The following is a 25,174-nucleotide window of genomic DNA, read 5'->3' on the forward strand; positions in this document are numbered from 1 at the left end:
TAATTAAACATGCAGCACGTGAGAGAGAGGGGGAGAAAGAGAGAGAGAGAGAGGGGGGGGGGGTGAGAGGGGGAGAAACAGAGAGCGAGAGAGAAAGATAGAACAAACACCATTGTAAATACAACCCATATTTATGTTTATTTATTTTCCCTTTTGTACTTTAACCATTTGTACATTGTTACAACACTGTATATATATATAATATGACATTTGTAATGTCTTTATTCTTTTGGAACTTCTGTGAGTGTAATGTTGGTTTACTGTTAATTTTTATTGTTTATTTAACTTTGTTTATTATCTATTTCACTTGCTTTGGCGATGTTAACATATGTTTCCCATGTCAATAAAGCCCTTGAAATGAATTGAGAGAGAGAGAGAGAGAGAGAGAGGGTGTGAGGGGGGGTGAGAGGGGGAGAGAAAGCGAGAGATAGAAAGAAAGATAGATAGAGATAGGGAAGAAAGAGAGAGAGAGGGGAGAGAGATTGAGAGACAGAGAGAGAGAGTGAGGGGGGGGGGGGGGGGTGAGAGGGGGAGAGAAAGCGAGAGATAGTGAGAGAGAGAGATAGAGAGAGACAGTACTCAGTGCTTCCCCGTTCCCACCACAACTATAACCTTTTTATTTAACTGTGACTCCTCTCTGACTCCTCAATGTTTAAACCTGTTGGTCGTCTCCTCTCTGACTCCTCAATGTTTAAACCTGTTGGTCGTCTGGTCTGTGACTCCTCAATGTTTAAACCTGTTGGTCGTCTGGTCTGTGACTCCTCAATGTTTAAACCTGTTGGTCGTCTGGTCTGTGACTCCTCTCTGACTCCTCAATGTTTAAACCTGTTGGTCGTCTGGTCTGTGACTCCTCTCTGACTCCTCAATGTTTAAACCTGTTGGTCGTCTGGTCTGTGACTCCTCTCTGTCTCCTCAATGTTTAAACCTGTTGGTCGTCTGGTCTGTGACTCCTCTCTGTCTCCTCAATGTTTAAACCTGTTGGTCGTCTGGTCTGTGACTCCTCTCTGTCTCCTCAATGTTTAAACCTGTTGGTTGTCTGGTCTGTGTCTCCTCAATGTTTAAACCTGTTGGTCGTCTGGTCTGTGACTCCTCAATGTTTAAACCTGTTGGTCGTCTGGTCTGTGTCTCCTCTCTGACTCCTCAATGTTTAAACCTGTTGGTCGTCTGGTCTGTGACTCCTCTCTGTCTCCTCAATGTTTAAACCTGTTGGTCGTCTGGTCTGTGACTCCTCTCTGTCTCCTCAATGTTTAAACCTGTTGGTCGTCTGGTCTGTGACTCCTCAATGTTTAAACCTGTTGGTCGTCTGGTCTGTGACTCCTCAATGTTTAAACCTGTTGGTCGTCTGGTCACTCTCTCTCTCACACACACACACACACACACACACACACACACACACACACACACACACACACAGCATCTTGGGGGTGTTTATCATAGTGTTCCTATCTTCCTCTCCATCACTAAATATGTTGTGAGAAAGTCCTCTTCATCTTCCCTTAGATGCATCCATTTTGGTTCAGATCCATTTAGGATGTTAATGCCCTTCCGTCAAAGCTCCACCCTAAGTCAATAGTCTGTTTGGTAAGGAGGGTAAAACTATCAGGTAAGCTGTGACTCTGTCCAGGTAGGTCGGAGAAAGGTTTAGGTGTCAGATAAATGCTCTGCTGAAATGTTAATGTCCGTTGGGGGATTGGGTTAAGGTGGTCAGGTAGGCTTCTCCTGCGTCTCTCCAACGCTCTTCTTTAGTGACAACAGCCGTGTGTGTGTGTGTGTGTGTGTGTGTGTGTGTGTTCCTCTGCTCCTGTTCATTTAGGGAGAATAGACATGTCACACATGAAACATGACCTTCATCCCCCAGACAGTGAAATCTACTGATATGGCACAGACAGGAAGAAGCTGTGTGTGTCTGTGTGCATGTTTGGGTGTGTGTGTATATGTGTGTGTGTGTGTGTGTGTGTGTGTGTGTGTGTGTGTGTGTGTGTGTGTGTGTGTGTATATAAGTGTGTGTGTGAGTATATGTGTGTATGTGTGTGTGTGTGTGTGTGTATATATGTGTGTGTATATAAGTGTGTGTGTGTGTGTGTATATGTCTTTACAGCCTGTTAACTACATGGGTCACCCTACTAGCCTCATCTCAAGCCAATGGAAACTCTGCATCTTTCATGAACCTCATCAAACATGCAACAGCCAAGGAGTCCTCAGAGAGAGACAGAATGAAGGAACAAGGAAAGGGGGGGTGAAGGCCATGCTTGAAAGAAAAGAGACTGGGGGTGACTAGACAGAAGAGGAGAGAGTGAACGTGACTAGACTAGAGGAGGAGAGACCGGGGGTGACTAGTCTAGAGGAGGAGAGACCGGGGGTGACTAGTCTAGAGGAGAGAAAAGAGACCGGGGGTGACTAGTCTAGAGGAGGAGAGACCAGGGGTGACTAGTCTAGAGGAGGAGAGACCGGGGGTGACTAGTCTAGAGGAGGAGAGACCGGGGGTGACTAGTCTAGAGGAGGAGAGACCGGGGGTGACTAGTCTAGAGGAGAGAAAAGAGACCGGGGGTGACTATTCTAGGACTAGTCATCCTGCAAGAAACCTGGTATAGAGGAGACGGACCCACTGGTTGCCCTCTAGGTTACAGAGAGCTGGTAGTCCCATCCACCAAACTACCAGGTGTGAAACAGGGAAGGGACTATGCTAATTTGGTATAGAGCAGACCTAACTCACTCCATTAAATTAATCAAAACAGGAACATTTTACATTTGGCTAGAAATTCAAAAGGAAATGATCTTAACAGAGAATAATGTCCTCCTGTGTGCTACCTATAACCCCCACTAGAATCCCCATATTTTAATGAAGACAGCTTCTCCATCCTGGAGGGGGAATTAATAATTTCCAGGCCCAGGGACATGTACTAGTCTGTGGTGACCTAAATGCCAGAACTGGACAAGAACCCGACACCCTCAGCACACAGGGGGACAAACACCCGCCTGCAGGTGACAGTATTCCCTCCCCCATATGCCCCCCTAGGCACAACTATGACAACATAACCAACAAAAACGGGTCACAACTCCTGCAGCTCTGTCGCACGCTGGGTATGTACAGAGTCAATGGTAGGCATTGAGGGGACTCCTATGGTAGGTACACCTATAGCTCATCTCTTGGCAGTAGTACTGTAGACGACTTTAACACTGACCTCAACCCAGAGTCTCTCAGAGCGTTCACAGTCAGCACACTGACACCCCTATCAGACCACAGCAAAATCACAGTCTACTTGAACAGAGCAATACTCAATCATGAGGCATCAAAGCCAAAGAAACCCTTTTAGACAATTTCCTGGGTAAAACGTTCCACTGTAATAGTGAAGGTGTAAACTTGGCAGTAGAAAATCTTAATCTTAACCCTATATTTGACCTCTCAGCTTCCCTATCAAATCTAAAAATATCAAATAGAAAACTGAAGAAAATTAACAACAATGACAAATGGTTTGATGAAGAATGCAAAAATCTAAGAAAGAAATTGAGAAACCTGTCCAACCAAAAACATAGAGACCCGGAAAACCTGAGTCTACGCCTTCACTATGGTGAATCACTAAAACAATACAGAAATACACGACGGAAAAAGAAGGAACAGCACGTCAGAAATCAGCTCAATGTAATTGAAGAATCCATAGACTCTAACCACTTCTGGGAAAATTGTAAAACACTAAACAAACAACAACATGAAGAATTATCTATCCAAAATGGAGATGTATGGGTAAACCACTTCTCCAATCTTTTTGGCTCTATAACAAAGAACAAAGAGCAAAAACATATACATGATCAAATACAGATCTTAGAATCAACTATTAAAGACTACCAGAACCACCTGGATTCTCCAATTACCTTGAGCTACAGGACAAAATAAAAACCCTCCAACCCAAAAAGGCCTGTGGTGTTGATGGTATCCTCAATGAAATGATCAAATATACAGACAACAAATTCCAATTGGCTATACTAAAACTCTTTAACATCATCCTTAGCTCTGGCATCCTTAGCTCTTCCCCAATATTTGGAACCAAGGACTGATCACCCCAATCCACAAAAATGGAGACAAATTTGACCCCAATAACTACCGTGGAATATGTGTCAACAGTAACCTTGGGAAAATCCTCTGCATTATTATTAACAGCAGACTCGTACATTTCCTCAGTGAAAACAATGTACTGAGCAAATGTCAAATAGGCTTTTTACCAAATTACCGTACAACAGACCACGTATTCACCCTGCACACCTTAATTGACAACCAAACAAACCAAAACAAAGGCAAAGTCTTCTCATGCTTTGTTGATTTCAAAAAAGCCATCGACTCAATTTGGCATGAGGGTCTGCTATACAAATTGATGGAAAGTGGTGTTTGGGGTAAAACATACGACATTATAAAATCCATGTACACAAACAACAAGTGTGCGGTTAAAATAGGAAAAAAACACACATTTCTTCCCACAGGGCCGTGGGATGAGACAGGGAAGCAGCTTAAGCCCCACCCTCTTCAACATATATATCAACGAATTGGCGCGGGCACTAGAAAAGTCTGCAGCACCCGGCCTCACCCTGCTAGAATCCGAAGTCAAATGTCTACTGTTTGCTGATGATCTGGTGCTTCTGTCACCAACTAAGGAGGGCCAACAGCAGCACCTAGATATTCTGCACAAATTCTGCCAGACCTGTGCCCTGACAGTAAATCTCAGTAAGACCAAAATAATGGTGTTCCAAAAAAAGGTCCAGTCGCCAGGACCACAAATACAAATGCCCTAGAGCACACAAAAAACTATACATACATCGGCCTAAACATCAGCACCACAGGTAACTTCCACAAAGCTGTGAAATATCTGAGAGACAAGGCAAGAAGGGCATTCTATGCCATCAAAAGGAACATAAAATTCAACATACCAATTAGGATCTGGCTAAAAATACTTGAATCAGTTATAGAGCTCTTTATGGTTGTGAGGTCTGAGGTCCGCTCACCAACCAAGAATTCACAAAATGGGACAAACACCAAACTGAGACTCTGCATGAAGAATTCTGCAAACATTCCTCCGTGTACAACGTAGAACACCAAATAATGCATGCAGAGCAGAATTAGGCCGATACCCGCTAGTTATCAAAATCCAGAAAAGAGCAGTTCAATTCTTCAACCACCTAAAAGGAAGCGATTCCAAAACCTTCCCTAACAAAGCCATCACCTACAGAGAAGTGAACCTGGAGCATGCTGGTCCTGGGGCTCTGTTCACAAACAGACCCCACAGAGCCCCAGGACAGCAACAGAATTAGACCCAACCAAATCATGAGAAAAACTAAAAGATAATTACTTGACACATTGAAAATAATTAACAAAAAAACAGAGCAAACTAGAATGCTATTTGGCCCTAAACAGAGAGTACACAGTGGCAGAATACCTGACCTCTGTGACTGACCCAAACATTAGGAAAGCTTTGACTATGTACAGACTCAGTGAGCATAGCCTTGCTATTGAGAAAGGCCGCCGTAGGCAGACATGGCTCTCAAGAGAAGACAGGCTATGTGCTCACTGCCCACAAAATGAGGTGGAAACTGAGCTGCACTTCCTAACCTCCTGCCAAATGTATGACCATATTAGAGACACATATCTCCCTCAGATTACACAGATCCACAAAGAATTATAAAACAAACCCACAGTGTGACATCACAGCAGCAAGATGTGACCTGTTGCCACAAGAAAAGGGCAACCAGTGAAGAACAAACACCATTGGAAATAAAACCCATATTCATTTTCCATTTTGTACATGAACTATTTGCACATCATTATAACACTGTATATCGATGTCAGAGAGAGAGAGACAGAGACAGAGACAGAGACAGAGACATAAACACTGTATATCGATGTCAGAGAGAGAGAGACAGAGACAGAGACAGAGACAGAGACAGAGACAGAGACAGAGAGAGACAGAGAGAGAGAGACAGAGAGAGAGACAGAGACAGAGACAGAGACAGAGACAGAGACAGAGACAGAGACAGAGACAGAGAGAGACAGAGAGAGAGAGACAGAGACAGAGACAGAGACAGAGACAGAGACAGAGAGAGAGACAGAGAGAGAGAGACAGAGACAGAGACAGAGACAGAGACAGAGACAGAGACAGAGACAGAGACAGAGACAGAGACAGAGACAGAGAGACAGAGAGAGAGACAGAGACAGAGACAGAGACAGAGACAGAGACAGAGACAGAGACAGAGACAGAGACAGAGAGACAGAGAGAGAGACAGAGAGAGAGACAGAGAGACAGAGACAGAGACAGAGACAGAGACAGAGAGACAGAGAGAGAGACAGAGAGAGAGAGACAGAGACAGAGACAGAGACAGAGACAGAGACAGAGACAGAGACAGAGACAGAGACAGAGACAGAGAGAGAGAGAGATAGAGACAGAGACAGAGACAGAGACAGAGACAGAGAGAGACAGAGACAGAGACAGAGACAGAGACAGAGACAGAGAGAGAGAGAGAGAGAGAGAGAGAGAGAGAGAGAGAGAGAGAGAGAGAGAGAGAGAGAGAGAGACAGAGACAGAGACAGAGACAGAGACAGAGACAGAGACAGAGACAGAGACAGAGACAGAGACAGAGACAGAGACAGAGACAGAGACAGAGACAGAGAGAGAGAGAGAGAGAGAGAGAGAGAGAGAGAGAGATGGCAAAAGAGAGAGAGGAGGCATACTCCTGCCCTGTGATAGGCTATAATCACTATATGGGTCAACATCTTACATCCTACTTCCTAACAAAGAAGACCAAGGAAGTAATACCAAGAGGGCTAAGGGAGTAATACCAAGACACCTAAGGAAGTAATACCAAGAGGACTAAGGAAGTAATACCAAGAGAACTAAGGTAGGAACCTCTTCAAAACAAACAGAAATATTACAACCCATCTATGACCTGCAGTAGGGACTGAACACCATCCATCTGTTCTCAGAACAGCCTCTCTATTACATCATCACACTGAATGAGAGACAGAAAAAAAATAAGAGCCTCGTTGCCGCACTGCCAGGTTCACCATGACAACCGAGCTGTAGGGAGGATGGGAGGATGATCCTCACGTTGCCATGGCAGCCAGGTTATGTAACAATAGTCTCCACACTGCAGTGGAGGAGGAGGGAGATGTCTGTCTGTTATAATGTGGAGGAGGAGGAGGGGAGATGTCTCTGTCTGTTATAATGTGGAGGAGAAGGAGGGAGATGTCCCTGTCTGTTATAATGTGGAGGAGGAGGAGGGAGATGTCTCTGTCTGTTATAATGTGGAGGAGGAGGAGGGAGATGTCTGTCTGTTATAATGTGGAGGAGGAGGAGGGGGGAGATGTCTCTGTCTGTTATAATGTGGAGGAGGAGGAGGGGGGAGATGTCTCTGTCTGTTATAATGTGGAGGAGGAGGAGGGAGATGTCTCTGTCTGTTATAATGTAGAGGAGGAGGAGGGGGGAGATGTCTCTGTCTGTTATAATGTGGAGGAGGAGGAGGGAGATGTCTGTCTGTTATAATGTGGAGGAGGAAGAGGGAGATGTCCCTGTCTGTTATAATGTGGAGGAGGAGGAGGGAGATGTCTGTCTGTTATAATGTGGAGGAGGAGGAGGAGGAGGAGGGAGATGTCTCGGTCTGTTATAATGTGGAGGAGGAGGAGGAGGAGGGAGATGTCCCTGTCTGTTATAATGTGGAGGAGGAGGAGGGAGATGTCTGTCTGTTATAATGTGGAGGAGGAAGAGGGAGATGTCCCTGTCTGTTATAATGTGGAGGAGGAGGAGGGAGATGTCCCTGTCTGTTATAATGTGGAGGAGGAGGAGGGAGATGTCTCTGTCTGTTATAATGTGGAGGAGGAGGAGGGAGATGTCCCTGTCTGTTATAATGTGGAGGAGGAGGAGGGAGATGTCTCTGTCTGTTATAATGTGGAGGAGGAGGAGGGAGATGTCCCTGTCTGTTATAATGTGGAGGAGGAGGAGGGAGATGTCTCTGTCTGTTATAATGTGGAGGAGGAGGAGGGAGATGTCCCTGTCTGTTATAATGTGGAGGAGGAGGAGGGAGATGTCCCTGTCTGTTATAATGTGGAGGAGGAGGAGGGAGATGTCCCTGTCTGTTATAATGTGGAGGAGGAAGAGGGAGATGTCCCTGTCTGTTATAATGTGGAGGAGGAGGGGAGATGTCTGTCTGTTATAATGTGGAGGAGGAGGAGGGGGGAGATGTCTCTGTCTGTTATAATGTGGAGGAGGAGGAGGAGGGGAGATGTCCCTGTCTGTTATAATGTGGAGGAGGAGGAGGGAGATGTCTCTGTCTGTTATAATGTGGAGGAGGAGGAGGGAGATGTCTCTGTCTGTTATAATGTGGAGGAGGAGGGAGATGTCCCTGTCTGTTATAATGTGGAGGAGGAGGGAGATGTCTGTCTGTTATAATGTGGAGGAGGAGGAGGAGGGGGGAGATGTCCCTGTCTGTTATAATGTGGAGGAGGAAGAGGGAGATGTCCCTGTCTGTTATAATGTGGAGGAGGAGGAGGGAGATGTCCCTGTCTGTTATAATGTGGAGGAGGAGGAGGGGGGAGATGTCTCTGTCTGTTATAATGTGGAGGAGGAGGAGGGAGATGTCTGTCTGTTATAATGTGGAGGAGGAGGAGGGAGATGTCCCTGTCTGTTATAATGTGGAGGAGGAGGAGGGGGGAGATGTCTCTGTCTGTTATAATGTGGAGGAGGAGGAGGGGGGAGATGTCTGTCTGTTATAATGTGGAGGTGGAGGGAGATGTCTCTGTCTGTTATACTGTGGAGGAGGAGGAGGAGGGGGGAGATGTCTCTGTCTGTTATAATGTGGAGGAGGAGGAGGAGGAGGGAGATGTCTCTGTCTGTTATAATGTGGAGGAGGAGGAGGACGATGTCTCCTCTCCTCTCTTCCCACAGGTCAGAAAAGACATTAAGAAAGCTAACGTCTGTTTCATTGAGCTAAGCCTGCAGCTACAGCTAACAACATGTAATGTGTCAAACAGTGGGGATTCCTCCTTAGTAAAGTCAACGAGACAGTGTGTTATGTGTGTGTTAACAGAGTGCTGTAGTCCAGAGTGCTGTAGTCCATTGTGACTCCCCAACCAGCACCTCTGTGTTCTTAAATGACGGAGACTCATTTTGATTGAATGCATTCAGTTAAGCAACTGACTAGGTATCCTCCTTTCCCTTCTCTGACAGAGAGTATTATGTTCTGACACACACACACACACACACACACACACACACACACACACACACACACACACACACACACACACACACACAAGTAGACCTAGTTTTAAAGACAAGGCACATTCCTTGAATACAAACAACAGATGAAGGAGTGAACGTTGTTATTTTGGAGAATGTCTCAACGACGTCTTTCAGGTTACAAGGTAGTCATTTTTTATGGGATTTTCTCACCCTTTTTCTAACAAAAGGGCATTTGACTGACAGCAGCTGTTGTGTTGTCATCCAGACAATCTCTCTGAGGCCCCGCATGTCACTACTACTCTGAGGTGAGGTTCACAGTAAACTAGCGTAACCATAGTGATGTGATTCCACTGAAGATCAGATGTACAAAACAATAAGAAATTCAACATCCTTACTTTCAAGAAACCAATTTCTCCTCAACTTTTTTCTTAAGGAGAAGTATAAGAAATAATGCACAACCATTTCCAAGAACCTTTTTGGGGAATAGCAACTTGACTTAACTTTCTTCATAAGTCTATAGTGAAGGACGGAAGACATTTCTTCTTAAGAAGGTTTTGTGAATCCGGGCTGTGATGTCATTGTTGCCATCTCCTTGGCAACACAGTTCATGTCAACACATCAGAGACAATCAGCGCTAACTCAAGGGATAAGACACCTTTCTCTCACCGTTCTCACACTGAACACAAAGACAGGTGACAAACACTAATATCCACATCAGCCTTTCTCTGTTGCTACGGTAACACAAAACAGTGTGGTGATTGAGTCTGTCTATAACAGAACCACACCCTTCCTTACCTGAGACAGACAAAACCCCTCTAATTGTTAAGGTTAACATTGGGCAAACCTGATCCTAGATCTGTGGTTAAATTAGTTTCTAATGGTTCAGGTTAAGATTGGTAATCCGATGCTAGACAGATTTGCGGTTGGGGGGCAAGCCAAGGGAGAACTTTTTCCACATTTTGTTACGTTACAGCCTTAATCTAAAATTGATTAAATAAATGTTGTTCCTCATCAATCTAAACACAATAACCCATAACGACAAGGCGAAAACAGGTTTTTACAAATTTTAGCAAATGTATTAAAATAAAAAAACAAATACCTTATATGAGACTCTAAATTGAGCTCAGGTGCATCCTGTTTCCATTAATCATCCTTGAGATGTTTCTACAACTTGATTGGAGTCCACATGTGGTGAATTCAATTGATTGGACATGACTCGGAAATGCACACACCTGTCTATATAAGGTCCCAGAGTTGAAAGTGCATGTCAGAGCAAAAACCAAGACATGAGGTCGAAGGAATTATCCGTAGAGCGCCGAGACAGGATTGTGTTGAGGCACAGATCTGAGGAAGGGTACCAGTGGCATGAACTGGGAGACTAGTCAGGATCAAGGGAAAGATGAACGGAGCAAAGTACAGACAGATCCTTGATGAAAACCTGCTCCGGATCACTCAGGACCTCAGACTGGGGAGAAGGTTGACCTTTCAACAGGACAAACGACCCTAAGCACACAGCCAAGACAACGCAGGAGTGGCTTCGGGACAAGTCTCAATGTCCTTGAGTGGCCCAGCCAGAGCCCAGACTTGAACCCGATCTAACATCTCTGGAGAGACCTGAAAATAGCTGTGCAGTGACACTTCCCATCCAACCTGACAGAGCTGGAGAGGATCTGCAGAGAAGAATGCGAGAAACTCCACAAATACAGGTGTGTCAACCTTGTATCGTCATACCCAAGAAGACCTGAGGCTGTAATCGCTGCCAAAGATGCTTCAACAAAGTACTGAGTAAAGGGTCTGAATACTTCTGGAAATGTGATATTAAAAAAAATGAAAAATAATTAAATGTAGAAACATGTCTAAAAACCTGTTTTTGCTTTGTCATTATGGCGTACTGTGTGTAGACTGATGAGGGGAAAGAACTATTTCATCCATTTTAGAATAAGGCTGTATGTGGGGCAATGGCGTAGGAATGTTTTCCTACAACCACAGAGTTGTCAGTCACACCCTAGCTGGCTACACCCTGCAGTGCTTTACGTCTGAGGTAAAACATTTTCCATCCATAAGAAAATGTCTGTTTGTGCTGCAGCAGAAGGAGCCAGAGACTCATCTGGTACGGAGAGAGACTCGGCTGGAACACTGACACATCTGGTATGGAGAGAGACTCGGCTGGAACACTGACACATCTGGTATGGAGAGAGACTCGGCTGGAACACTGACACATCTGGTATGGAGAGAGACTCGGCTGGAACACTGACACATCTGGTATGGAGAGAGACTCGGCTGGAACACTGACACATCTGGTACGGAGAGAGACTCGGCTGGAACACTGACACATCTGGTACGGAGAGAGACTCGGCTGGAACACTGACACATCTGGTATGGAGAGAGACTCGGCTGGAACACTGACACATCTGGTATGGAGAGAGACTCGGCTGGAACACTGACACATCTGGTATGGAGAGAGACTCGGCTGACACATCTGGTATGGAGAGAGACTCGGCTGGAACACTGACACATCTGGTATGGATGAAGTATCGCCTTACTAAACACCCCATAGCAGCTCACACACACACACACACACACACACTTTAGGACTAAGAGCTCACAGTGACATATTCTAGATTCTACCAACCTATGGCTGGTTAAAACAGGATGTGGAACAGAACAGAATCAACAAGGGGCTTTTTCTAAAACTGTGACCTCCAGTCTCTCAGTCACAACATCGGCCCACAATAGCACAACAACACAGCCTACACCCAAACACATCATTTCAGTTCCAATGCAACAGCATTCTGCACCTGTGTGAGAGACGGATAGACACCAGCTTATTCCATCACAGCTCGTACAGTGATGTAAGTCTATTATAGACTTCACTAGCTCATGTGACTGGGGCTAAATAAAACCAACTATCCTAAGCAGGCAAGGCTGGACTGGGACGTGTGACATGACTGGCTCCTGTCAGACTGTCCTTTGTTGACTCCTAAATGGTACCCTATTCCCTATGGGGTCTGGTCAAAAGTTGTGCACTATGTAGGGAGTAGGGTGCCATTTGGAACAGATCCATAGCCCAGATCAGGTGAGGGTTAATGAGATCACACTGCAGTGACAGAATGACAGACAGCATTCCGGTCTGGACAGCACCCATCACATAACATAACATTACATACACTCCCCCTTAACAGTCTGGACAGCACCCATCACATAACATAACATTACATACACTCCCCCTTAACAGTGTGGACAGCACCCATCACATAACATAACATACACTCCACCTTAACAGTCTGGACAGCACCCATCACATAACATAACATTACATACACTCCCCCTTAACAGTCTGGACAGCACCCATCACATAACATAACATTACATACACTCCCCCTTAACAGTCTGGACAGCACCCATCACATAACATAACATACACTCCACCTTAACAGTCTGGACAGCACCCACCACATAACATAACATACACTCCCACCTTAACAGTGTGGACAGCACCCACCACATAACATACACTCCCCCTTAACAGTCTGGACAGCACCCATCACATAACATAACATACACTCCCACCTTAACAGTGTGGACAGCACCCATCACATAACATAACATACACTCCCCCTTAACAGTGTGGACAGCACCCATCACATAACATAACATACACTCCCACCTTAACAGTGTGGACAGCACCCATCACATAACATAACATACACTCCCACCTTAACAGTGTGGACAGCACCCACCACATAACATACACTCCCCCTTAACAGTCTGGACAGCACCCATCACATAACATAACATACACTCCCACCTTAGCCTTCTAATAAACTGAGTATAAAAAACATTAAGGACACCTGCTTTTTCCTGAACAGACTGACCAGGTGAAAGATATGATCCCTTATTGACGTCAGTGGTTAAATCCACTTCAATCAATGTAGATGAAGGGGAGGAGACTGTTAAAGAAGGGAGTTTTAAGCCTTGAGACAATTAAGACTTGGATTGTGTATATGTGCCATTCAGAGGGTGAATGGACAAGACCTAAACAATTAAGTGCCTTGGAACAGCGCATGGTAGTAGGTGCCAGGCGCACCGGTTTGTGTCAAGAACTACAACGTTGCTGGGTTTTTCACGCTCAACAGTTTCCTGTGTATATCAATATTGGTCGACCACCCAAAGGACATCCAGCCAACTTGACACAACTGTGGGAAGCATTGGAGTCAACATGGACCAGCCTCCCTGTGGAGGGGGGTTTATTAGAAACATGTTTTTAATATTTGGTATACTCCGTGTATATCATATCACCCCCGGTCTAGCCCAACTCCTAACCAGATATATCACCCTCGTTATAGCCCAACTCCTAACCAGATATTACCCCCCGTTATAGCCCAACACCTGACCAGATATACTGCATCACCCTCGTTATAGCCCAACTCCTAACCATATATCACCCTCGTTATAGCCCAACACCTGACCAGATATACTGCCTCAACCTCGTTATAGCCCAACGCCTGACCAGATATACTGTATCACCCCCGTAATAGCCCAACACCTGACCAGATATACTGTATCACCCCCGTTATAGCCCAACACCTGACCAGATATACTGTATCACCCCCGTAATAGCCCAACACCTGACCAGATATACTGTATCACCCCCGTAATAGCCCAACACCTGACCAGATATACTGTATCACCCCCGTAATAGCCCAACACCTGACCAGATATACTGTATCACCCCGTAATAGCCCAACACCTGACCAGATATACTGTATCACCCCGTAATAGCCCAACACCTGACCAGATATACTGTATCACCCCGTAATAGCCCAACACCTGACCAGATATACTGTATCACCCCGTAATAGCCCAACACCTGACCAGATATACTGTATCACCCCCGTAATAGCCCAACACCTGACCAGATATACTGTATCACCCCCGTAATAGCCCAACACCTGACCAGATATACTGTATCACCCCTGTAATAGCCCAACACCTGACCAGATATACTGTATCACCCCGTAATAGCCCAACACCTGACCAGATATACTGTATCACCCTCGTTATAGCCCAACTCCTAACCATATATATCACCCTCGTTATAGCCCAACACCTGACCAGATATACTGTATCACCCCCGTTATAGCCCAACACCTGACCAGATATACTGTATCACCCCCGTAATAGCCCAACACCTGACCAGATATACTGTATCACCCCGTAATAGCCCAACACCTGACCAGATATACTGTATCACCCCCGTAATAGCCCAACACCTGACCAGATATACTGTATCACCCCCGTAATAGCCCAACACCTGACCAGATATACTGTATCACCCCGTAATAGCCCAACACCTGACCAGATATACTGTATCACCCCCGTAATAGCCCAACACCTGACCAGATATACTGTATCACCCCGTAATAGCCCAACACCTGACCAGATATACTGTATCACCCCGTAATAGCCCAACACCTGACCAGATATACTGTATCACCCCGTAATAGCCCAACACCTGACCAGATATACTGTATCACCCCCGTAATAGCCCAACACCTGACCAGATATACTGTATCACCCCCGTAATAGCCCAACACCTGACCAGATATACTGTATCACCCCCGTAATAGCCCAACACCTGACCAGATATACTGTATCACCCCCGTAATAGCCCAACACCTGACCAGATATACTGTATCACCCCGTAATAGCCCAACACCTGACCAGATATACTGTATCACCCCCGTAATAGCCCAACACCTGACCAGATATACTGTATCACCCCGTAATAGCCCAACACCTGACCAGATATACTGTATCACCCCGTAATAGCCCAACACCTGACCAGATATACTGTATCACCCCGTAATAGCCCAACACCTGACCAGATATACTGTATCACCCCCGTAATAGCCCAACACCTGACCAGATATACTGTATCACCCCCGTAATAGCCCAACACCTGACCAGATATACTGTATCACCCCCGTAATAGCCCAACACCTGACCAGATATACTGTATAACCCCCGTAATAGCCCAACACCTGACCAGATATACTGTATCACCCCCGTAATAGCCCAACACCTGACCAGATATACTGTATCACCCCGTAATAGCCCAACACCTGACCAGATATACTGGATCACCCCGTAATAGCCCAACACCTGACCAGATATACTGTATCACCCCCGTAATAGCCCAACACCTGACCAGATATACTGTATCACCCCCGTTATAGCCCAACACCTGACCAGATATACTGTATCACCCCCGTAATAGCCCAACACCTGACCAGATAAACTGTATCACCCCGTAATAGCCCAACACCTGACCAGATATACTGTATCACCCCCGTAATAGCCCAACACCTGACCAGATATACTGTATCACCCCCGTAATAGCCCAACGCCTGACCAGATATACTGTATCACCCCCGTAATAGCCCAACACCTGACCAGATATACTGTATCACCCCCGTAATAGCCCAACACCTGACCAGATATACTGTATCACCCCCATAATAGCCCAACGCCTGACCAGATATACTGTATCACCCCCGTAATAGCCCAACACCTGACCAGATATACTGTATCACCCCCGTAATAGCCCAACACCTGACCAGATATACTGTATCACCCCCGTAATAGCCCAACGCCTGACCAGATATACTGTATCACCCTCGTTATAGCCCAACACCTGACCAGATAAACTGTATCACCCCCGTAATAGCCCAACACCTGACCAGATATACTGTATAACCCCCGTAATAGCCCAACACCTGACCAGATATACTGTATCACCCCGTAATAGCCCAACACCTGACCAGATATACTGTATAACCCCCGTAATAGCCCAACACCTGACCAGATATACTGTATCACCCCCGTAATAGCCCAACACCTGACCAGATATACTGTATCACCCCCATAATAGCCCAACACCTGACCAGATAAACTGTATCACCCCGGTAATAGCCCAACACCTGACCAGATATACTGTACCACCCCGTAATAGCCCAACACCTGACCAGATATACTGTATCACCCCCGTAATAGCCCAACACCTGACCAGATATACCGTATCACCCCGTAATAGCCCAACACCTGACCAGATATACCGTATCACCCCGTAATAGCCCAACACCTGACCAGATATACTGTATCACCCCCGTAATAGCCCAACACCTGACCAGATATACTGTATCACCCCCGTAATAGCCCAACACCTGACCAGATATACTGTATCACCCCTGTAATAGCCCAACACCTGACCAGATATACCGTATCACCCCGTAATAGCCCAACACCTGACCAGATATACTGTATCACCCCCGTAATAGCCCAACACCTGACCAGATATACCGTATCACCCCGTAATAGCCCAACACCTGACCAGATATACCGTATCACCCCGTAATAGCCCAACACCTGACCAGGATGTTTCCCCTCTAGGTGTCTGACTGGAAGAGATCGACTCAGAATGAAATCAGACATTTGTGCCATTAGAAGCCTGTTCTAAACACATTCAATTCCAGGAGTGCTAGTTTATTGTGAAGCGCAAAGTAGCTATGAAGGAGCTAAGAAAACACAAGATTAAGATACAGGCCGATGGTATTGGAACAGACTAGCGGCCTGTCCAGGGGGTGCACCTGTATCAAGCTGTGTCATGCTACAGAAACAGGAGATGGGCTCCTGCTCCTACGAGCCACTCTCCTAGGAGCAGTCCTCTTCCCATAAACCTCTCCACAGTGAGGGAAGTGAAACGTCTCGTTGTAAAGGGCACAAAGCCACGAGGGGGGAGAGAGAGAGAGAGAGAGAGAGAGAGAAAGAATAACGGAGAAGGGTAAGAGAAGGTGAAGAGGAGAAAGACAGACACAGAGGTAGAGATCGAAAGAGACATTGCTCTCTCTCCCTCTCTCTCCACGTGTCTCTGTCTTTCTCCTTACTTTCTATCCATTTCTCTTTTCCTTCTCTATGTTTCTCTCTCTCTCTCCCTCTCCCTCTCTCCCTCTCTCTGCTGAGTCTCTGTCTCAGAGGAGGGCTATAGGTTCATGTCATAACATGTTCTGCTAACAGCTAGCAGGGTTGAGTCATTCCCATTCAAACACATTAGGAGTTGTTTGGACCTGACTGGCTAACTGACTGACTGCTCTCTATCATTCTCTACCTGTCCCTCTCTCTGTCTTGTTCTGTCAGTCTGAATCAACACACTAACTCCTCTGAATCAACACACTACCTCCTCTGAATCAACGCACGCACTACCTCCTCTGAATCAACGCACGCACTACCTCCTCTGAATCAACGCACGCACTACCTCCTCTGAATCAACACTACCTCCTCTGAATCAACGCACGCACTACCTCCTCTGAATCAACGCACTACCTCCTCTGAATCAACGCACTACCTCCTCTGAATCAACGCACTACCTCCTCTGAATCAACGCACTACCTCCTCTGAATCAACGCACGCACCACCTCCTCTGAATCAACGCACGCACTACCTCCTCTGAATCAACGCACGCACTACCTCCTCTGAATCAACGCACGCACTACCTCCTCTGAATCAACGCACGCACTACCTCCTCTGAATCAACACACTACCTCCTCTGAATCAACGCACTACCTCCTCTGAATCAACGCACGCACTACCTCCTCTGAATCAACGCACGCACTACCTCCTCTGAATCAACACTACCTCCTCTGAATCAACGCACTACCTCCTCTGAATCAACGCACTACCTCCTCTGAATCAACGCACTACCTCCTCTGAATCAACGCACTACCTCCTCTGAATCAACGCACTACCTCCTCTGAATCAACGCACTACCTCCTCTGAATCAACACACTACCTCCTCTGAATCAACACACTACCTCCTCTGAATCAACACACTACCTCCTCTGAATCAACACACTACCTCCTCTGAATCAACACACTACCTCCTCTGAATCAACACACTACCTCCTCTGAATCAACACACTACCTCCTCTGAATCAACACACTACCTCCTCTGAATCAACACACTACCTCCTCTGAATCAACACACTACCTCCTCTGAATCAACACACTACCTCCTCTGAATCAACACACTACCTCCTCTGAATCAACACACTACCTCCTCTGAATCAACACACTACCTCCTCTGAATCAACACACTACCTCCTCTGAATCAACACTACCTCCTCTGAATCAACACTACGTCCTCTGAATCAACTCTACAGCCCTGCTCAGAATAGTTTTCATGATGGTCCTGTATGGGGAGGCTGACAGGCGAACATTAGGGAGCCGTTACACCAGCAGGTGAATAATGCCTGGCTCTTTCACTGCTCTTTACTTCATTGAAAAAAGACCAATAGACTCATACAGGCCTTCCCATTTCATCCCTAACCAGTAACAGACAACAGCATACCTTAATCATCTAGCCTGAATAGAAGAAGTTATGCATACAAATAATTAGAGTATTACTGTATCAATCAACTAAAACACTAATAAATATGTTTCTTGACCAGAATAAAACCGGTTGTGTTTCCAGCCTACTGAGACCCTGGCTGTGGTCTATGATGTAATGTAGACGGTACTGAGCGGTCGGGCCAGCCACAGTGAAGGACGCAGGCAGGACACAGAGAGGTACAACAACAACATTAATAATAGCCTCCATCTGTGTGTCTGTGTGTCTGTCCGCCCAGTACCAGGGATCTGTTACATCAGTGCTGGCCACAGACCTCAGCATAAGGACAGGCTTACTGTGTGTTGCTTGGTTACAAAGCCTACAGCTAAAAAAAAATGACTTGATGACTCCGGTATTAAAACAGTCATAAAATGACACTGGTCTAAACTCAAACTGAAACGGCAGGTAACCCTACCAAAACCACCAACTGTCTGTCTGTCTATTAACAGCAGGTAACCCTATCAAAACCACCAACTGTCTGTCAGTCTATTAACAGCAGGTAACCCTATCAAAACCACCAACTGTCTGTCAGTCTATTAACAGCAGGTAACCCCTATCAAAACCACCAACTGTCTGTCAGTCTATTAACAGCAGGTAACCCTATCAAAACCACCAACTGTCTGTCAGTCTATTAACAGCAGGTAACCCTATCAAAACCACCAACTGTCTGTCTGTCTATTAACAGCAGGTAACCCTATCAAAACCACCAACTGTCTGTCAGTCTATTAACAGCAGGTAACCCTATCAAAACCACCAACTGTCTGTCAGTCTGTTAACAGCAGGTAACCCTATCAAAACCACCAACTGTCTGTCTGTCTATTAACAGCAGGTAACCCTATCAAAACCACCAACTGTCTGTCAGTCTATTAACAGCAGGTAACCCTATCAAAACCACCAACTGTCTGTCAGTCTATTAACAGCAGGTAACCCCTATCAAAACCACCAACTGTCTGTCAGTCTATTAACAGCAGGTAACCCTATCAAAACCACCAACTGTCTGTCAGTCTATTAACAGCAGGTAACCCTATCAAAACCACCAACTGTCTGTCTGTCTGTCTGTTAACAGCAGGTAACCCTATCAAAACCACCAACTGTCTGTCAGTCTATTAACAGCAGGTAACCCTATCAAAACCACCAACTGTCTGACAGTCTATTAACAGCAGGTAACCCTATCAAAACCACCAACTGTCTGTCTGTCTGTCTATTAACAGCAGGTAACCCTATCAAAACCACCAACTGTCTGTCTGTCTGTCTATTAACAGCAGGTAACCCTATCAAAACCACCAACTGTCTGTCAGTCTATTAACAGCAGGTAACCCTATCAAAACCACCAACTGTCTGTCAGTCTATTAACAGCAGGTAACCCTATCAAAACCACCAACTGTCTGTCAGTCTATTAACAGCAGGTAACCCTATCAAAACCACCAACTGTCTGTCAGTCTATTAACAGCAGGTAACCCTATCAAAACCACCAACTGTCTGTCAGTCTATTAACAGCAGGTAACCCTATCAAAACCACCAACTGTCTGTCAGTCTATTAACAGCAGGTAACCCTATCAAAACCACCAACTGTCTGTCAGTCTGTTAACAGCAGGTAACCCAATCAAAACCACCAACTGTCTGTCAGTCTATTAACAGCAGGTAACCCAATCAAAACCACCAACTGTCTGTCTGTCTGTCTATTAACAGCAGGTAACCCTATCAAAACCACCAACTGTCTGTCTGTCTGTCTATTAACAGCAGGTAACCCTATCAAAACCACCAACTGTCTGTCAGTCTGTCAGTCTATTAACAGCAGGTAACCCTATCAAAACCACCAACTGTCTGTCAGTCTATTAACAGCAGGTAACCCTATCAAAACCACCAACTGTCTGTCTGTCTGTCTGTTAACAGCAGGTAACCCTATCAAAACCACCAACTGTCTGTCAGTCTATTAACAGCAGGTAACCCTATCAAAACCACCAACTGTCTGTCTGTCTGTCTGTTAACAGCAGGTAACCCTATCAAAACCACCAACTGTCTGTCAGTCTATTAACAGCAGGTAACCCTATCAAAACCACCAACTGTCTGTCAGTCTATTAACAGCAGGTAACCCTATCAAAACCACCAACTGTCTGTCTGTCTGTCTGTTAACAGCAGGTAACCCTATCAAAACCACCAACTGTCTGTCAGTCTATTAACAGCAGGTAACCCTATCAAAACCACCAACTGTCTGTCTGTCTGTCTGTTAACAGCAGGTAACCCTATCAAAACCACCAACTGTCTGTCAGTCTATTAACAGCAGGTAACCCTATCAAAACCACCAACTGTCTGTCAGTCTATTAACAGCAGGTAACCCTATCAAAACCACCAACTGTCTGTCTGTCTGTCTATTAACAGCAGGTAACCCTATCAAAACCACCAACTGTCTGTCTGTCTGTCTATTAACAGCAGGTAACCCTATCAAAACCACCAACTGTCTGTCAGTCTATTAACAGCAGGTAACCCTATCAAAACCACCAACTGTCTGTCAGTCTATTAACAGCAGGTAACCCTATCAAAACCACCAACTGTCTGTCAGTCTGTTAACAGCAGGTAACCCAATCAAAACCACCAACTGTCTGTCAGTCTATTAACAGCAGGTAACCCAATCAAAACCACCAACTGTCTGTCTGTCTGTCTATTAACAGCAGGTAACCCTATCAAAACCACCAACTGTCTGTCAGTCTGTCAGTCTATTAACAGCAGGTAACCCTATCAAAACCACCAACTGTCTGTCAGTCTATTAACAGCAGGTAACCCTATCAAAACCACCAACTGTCTGTCTGTCTGTCTGTTAACAGCAGGTAACCCTATCAAAACCACCAACTGTCTGTCTGTCTATTAACAGCAGGTAACCCTATCAAAACCACCAACTGTCTGTCTGTCTGTCTGTCTGTCTGTCTGTCTGTCTGTCTGTCTGTCTGTCTGTGTGTCTGTGTGTCTGTGTGTCTGTGTGTCTGTCCGTCTGTCCGTCTGTCCGTCAACAGTGTTTATTTTCTCTCCACTCCCCTGAGGTAAAATAGACACGGGATCCTGTTGGAAGGAATCAAGTAATCAAAGATAAATACAACAGAAACAAGAGGATTCTTACCTTCTTCTGGTACCACACCACAGCATCTCTGACTTTGGACGCCATTTACATGTCAGAGGTCACCAGCTGGGGCATTTTAGGCTGTAAAACGGAGAGAACGAGAGAGAGAGAGAGAGATCAGTCAATGAGGAGTCTGTGTTGCTCCGCATAGCTTTTAAAGCCTCTACCTGCTAGGCAGGTGTGTCATGCTCTGTGACATCACACACACACCACACACACACCCCACACCTCATTAATAGTGGGGTGAGCCTTTGAGAGGAATAGGCAGTCTCTCTTGACAGTACCTTGGCTCCCGCGACATATACACACACACACGTAGAGTAGAGAAGCTAATTAGGAAGCTGGCGGTGCTGTGTTGCTGCCACCATTCTATTCATATTCACTACCAGACACACAGAGCGGTCAGCAGAGGAGCTGGTCTGGTCAGAGCTCAGACTGAGGGGAGTTAAGTTAGTCTCTCTCTCTAAACAGATGGGCTGTTATGTGAAGGAGAGTCAGTCTCTCTCTCTCTAAACAGATGGGCTGTTATGTGAAGGGGAGTTAGTCTCTCTCTCTAAACAGATGGGCTGTTATGTGAAGGGGAGTCAGTCTCCCTCTCTAAACAGATGGGCTGTTATGTTAAGGAGAGTTAGTCTCTCTCTCTCTAAACAGATGGGCTGTTATGTGAAGGGGAGTCAGTCTCTCTCTCTAAATAGATGGGCTGTTATGTGAAGGGGAGTCAGTCTCTCTCTCTAAACAGATGGGCTGTTATGTGAAGGGAAGTCAGTCTCTCTCTCAACAGATGGGCTGTTATGTGAAGGGGAGTCAGTCTCTCTCTCAACAGATGGGCTGTTATGTGAAGGGGAGTCAGTCTCTCTCTCTCAACAGATGGGCTGTTATGTGAAGGGGAGTCAGTCTCTCTCTAAATAGATGGGCTGTTATGTGAAGGGGAGTCAGTCTCTCTCTCAACAGATGGGCTGTTATGTGAAGGGGAGTCAGTCTCTCTCTCAACAGATGGGCTGTTATGTGAAGGGGAGTTGTCTCTCTCTCAAACAGTTTGCTCTTTCCATCTGACAGTGTTGAACAGTTCTCTCTTTCCATCTGACAGTGTTGAATAGTTCTCTTTCCATCTGACAGTGTTGAACAGCTTTCCATCTGACAGTGTTGAACAGTTCTCTTTCCATCTGACAGTGTTGAACAGTTCTCTTTCCATCTGACAGTGTTGAACAGTTCTCTTTCCATCTGACAGTGTTGAACAGTTCTCTCTTTCCATCTGACAGTGTTGAACAGTTCTCTTTCCATCTGACAGTGTTGAACAGCTTTCCATCTGACAGTGTTGAACAGTTCTCTTTCCATCAGACAGTGTTGAACAGTTATCTTTCCATCTGACAGTGTTGAACAGTTCTCTCTTTCCATCTGACAGTGTTGAACAGTTCTCTTTCCATCTGACAGTGTTGAACAGCTTTCCATCTGACAGTGTTGAACAGTTCTCTCTTTCCATCTGACAGTGTTGAACAGTTCTCTTTCCATCTGACAGTGTTGAACAGCTTTCCATCTGACAGTGTTGAACAGTTCTCTCTTTCCATCTGACAGTGTTGAACAGTTCTCTTTCCATCTGACAGTGTTGAACAGTTCTCTTTCCATCTGACAGAGTTGAACAGTTCTCTTTCCATCTGACAGAGTTGAACAGTTCTCTTTCCATCTGACAGTGTTGAACAGTTCTCTTTCCATCTGACAGTGTTGAACAGTGCTCTTTCCATCAGACAGTGTTGAACAGTTATCTTTCCATCTGACAGTGTTGAACAGTTCTCTTTCCATCTGACAGTGTTGAACAGTTCTCTTTCCATCTGACAGTGTTGAACAGTTCTCTTTCCATCTGACAGTGTTGAACAGTTCTCTTTCCATCTGACAGTGTTGAACAGTTCTCTCTTTCCATCTGACAGTGTTGAACAGTTCTCTTTCCATCTGACAGTGTTGAACAGTTCTCTTTCCATCTGACAGTGTTGAACAGTTCTCTTTCCATCTGACCGTGTTGAACAGTTCTCTTTCCATCTGACAGTGTTGAACAGCTTTCCATCTGACAGTGTTGAACAGTTCTCTTTCCATATGACAGTGTTGAACAGTTCTCTTTCCATCTGACAGTGTTGAACAGTTCTCTTTCCATCTGACAGTGTTGAACAGTTCTCTTTCCATATGACAGTGTTGAACAGTTCTCTTTCCATATGACAGTGTTGAACAGTTCTCTTTCCATATGACAGTGTTGAACAGTTCTCTTTCCATCTGACAGAGTTGAACAGTTATCTTTCCATATGACAGTGTTGAACAGTTCTCTTTCCATCTGACAGAGTTGAACAGTTCTCTTTCCATCTGACAGTGTTGAACAGTGCTCTTTCCATCAGACAGTGTTGAACAGTTATCTTTCCATCTGACAGTGTTGAACAGTTCTCTTTCCATCTGACAGAGTTGAACAGTTATCTTTCCATATGACAGTGTTGAACAGTTCTCTTTCCATATGACAGTGTTGAACAGTTCTCTTTCCATATGACAGTGTTGAACAGTTCTCTTTCCATCTGACAGTGTTGAACAGTTCTCTTTCCATCTGACAGTGTTGAACAGCTTTCCATCTGACAGTGTTGAACAGTTCTCTTTCCATCTGACAGTGTTGAACAGTTCTCTTTCCATCTGACAGTGTTGAACAGTTCTCTTTCCATCTGACAGTGTTGAACAGTTCTCTTTCCATCTGACAGTGTTGAACAGTTCTCTTTCCATCTGACAGTGTTGAACAGTTCTCTTTCCATCTGACAGTGTTGAACAGTTCTCTTTCCATCTGACAGAGTTGAACAGTTCTCTTTCCATCTGACAGTGTTGAGTTTGGGAAACCCTGCTCTAGGGTTTCAAGTACACTTGGACGTTTTTAAGTACACTACGATGTTTTAAGTACACTATGACGTTTTAAGTACACTACAATGTTTTAAGTACACTACGATGTTTTAAGTACACTTGGACATTTCAAGTCTTTATTTGATGAGCAGATGTTTCTGGGTGGGGCCTTCTTGTTTTTGTCTTCTGGCTCTGCACAATAGCTGGGTGTGTGTTACACCCCATCTCATTCAGCACACACACATTCTGTGATGAGTCTTTTTCCACCTTCAGCGTTTGATTGAGCCTGGCATTGTGTGCTAGATGGGCGGTGTAAGGGGTTGGCACTTCTGGGACTATTATATTTCACCAGGCAAGCGTAGTCAAGCGCAGCAGAGTTACTAGGAAGAAAACAAATGTTATTTCCCAGGTCTGACGGCAGTTGGTTCCCCTCCATAGAACTGTCGTGGTCCAGGAGGAAAGTGGTGTTCCTAGAATATAAATACTATTTCTCACAGAGACTATTTATAGCTAAGAGGAAATGTCTGTTTTTCTTAAAGA

The 25,174-nt window shown here is 45.3% G+C and overlaps 1 protein-coding gene across 14 annotated transcripts in view; it reads right to left on the reverse strand.

Annotated features, from left to right (window-relative positions):
* The window catches only part of LOC110499727 (putative homeodomain transcription factor 2), a 100,799-nt gene that overhangs the window by 37,011 nt on the left and 38,614 nt on the right, over positions 1-25,174 (reverse strand). For all 14 annotated transcript variants that reach the window (XR_005038525.1, XM_036956852.1, XM_036956843.1 and 11 more), the window contains one exon: positions 21,776-21,856. Coding sequence is in view for 13 of the 14 variants with exons in the window: in XM_036956852.1 (XP_036812747.1) it covers positions 21,776-21,820 (45 nt within the window). In the remaining variant the exon portion in view is untranslated. The remainder of the gene's footprint in view (positions 1-21,775; positions 21,857-25,174) is intronic.

The sequence above is a fragment of the Oncorhynchus mykiss genome, chromosome 21 (genome assembly GCF_013265735.2).
Source record: "Oncorhynchus mykiss isolate Arlee chromosome 21, USDA_OmykA_1.1, whole genome shotgun sequence".
NCBI lineage: Eukaryota > Metazoa > Chordata > Actinopteri > Salmoniformes > Salmonidae > Oncorhynchus > Oncorhynchus mykiss.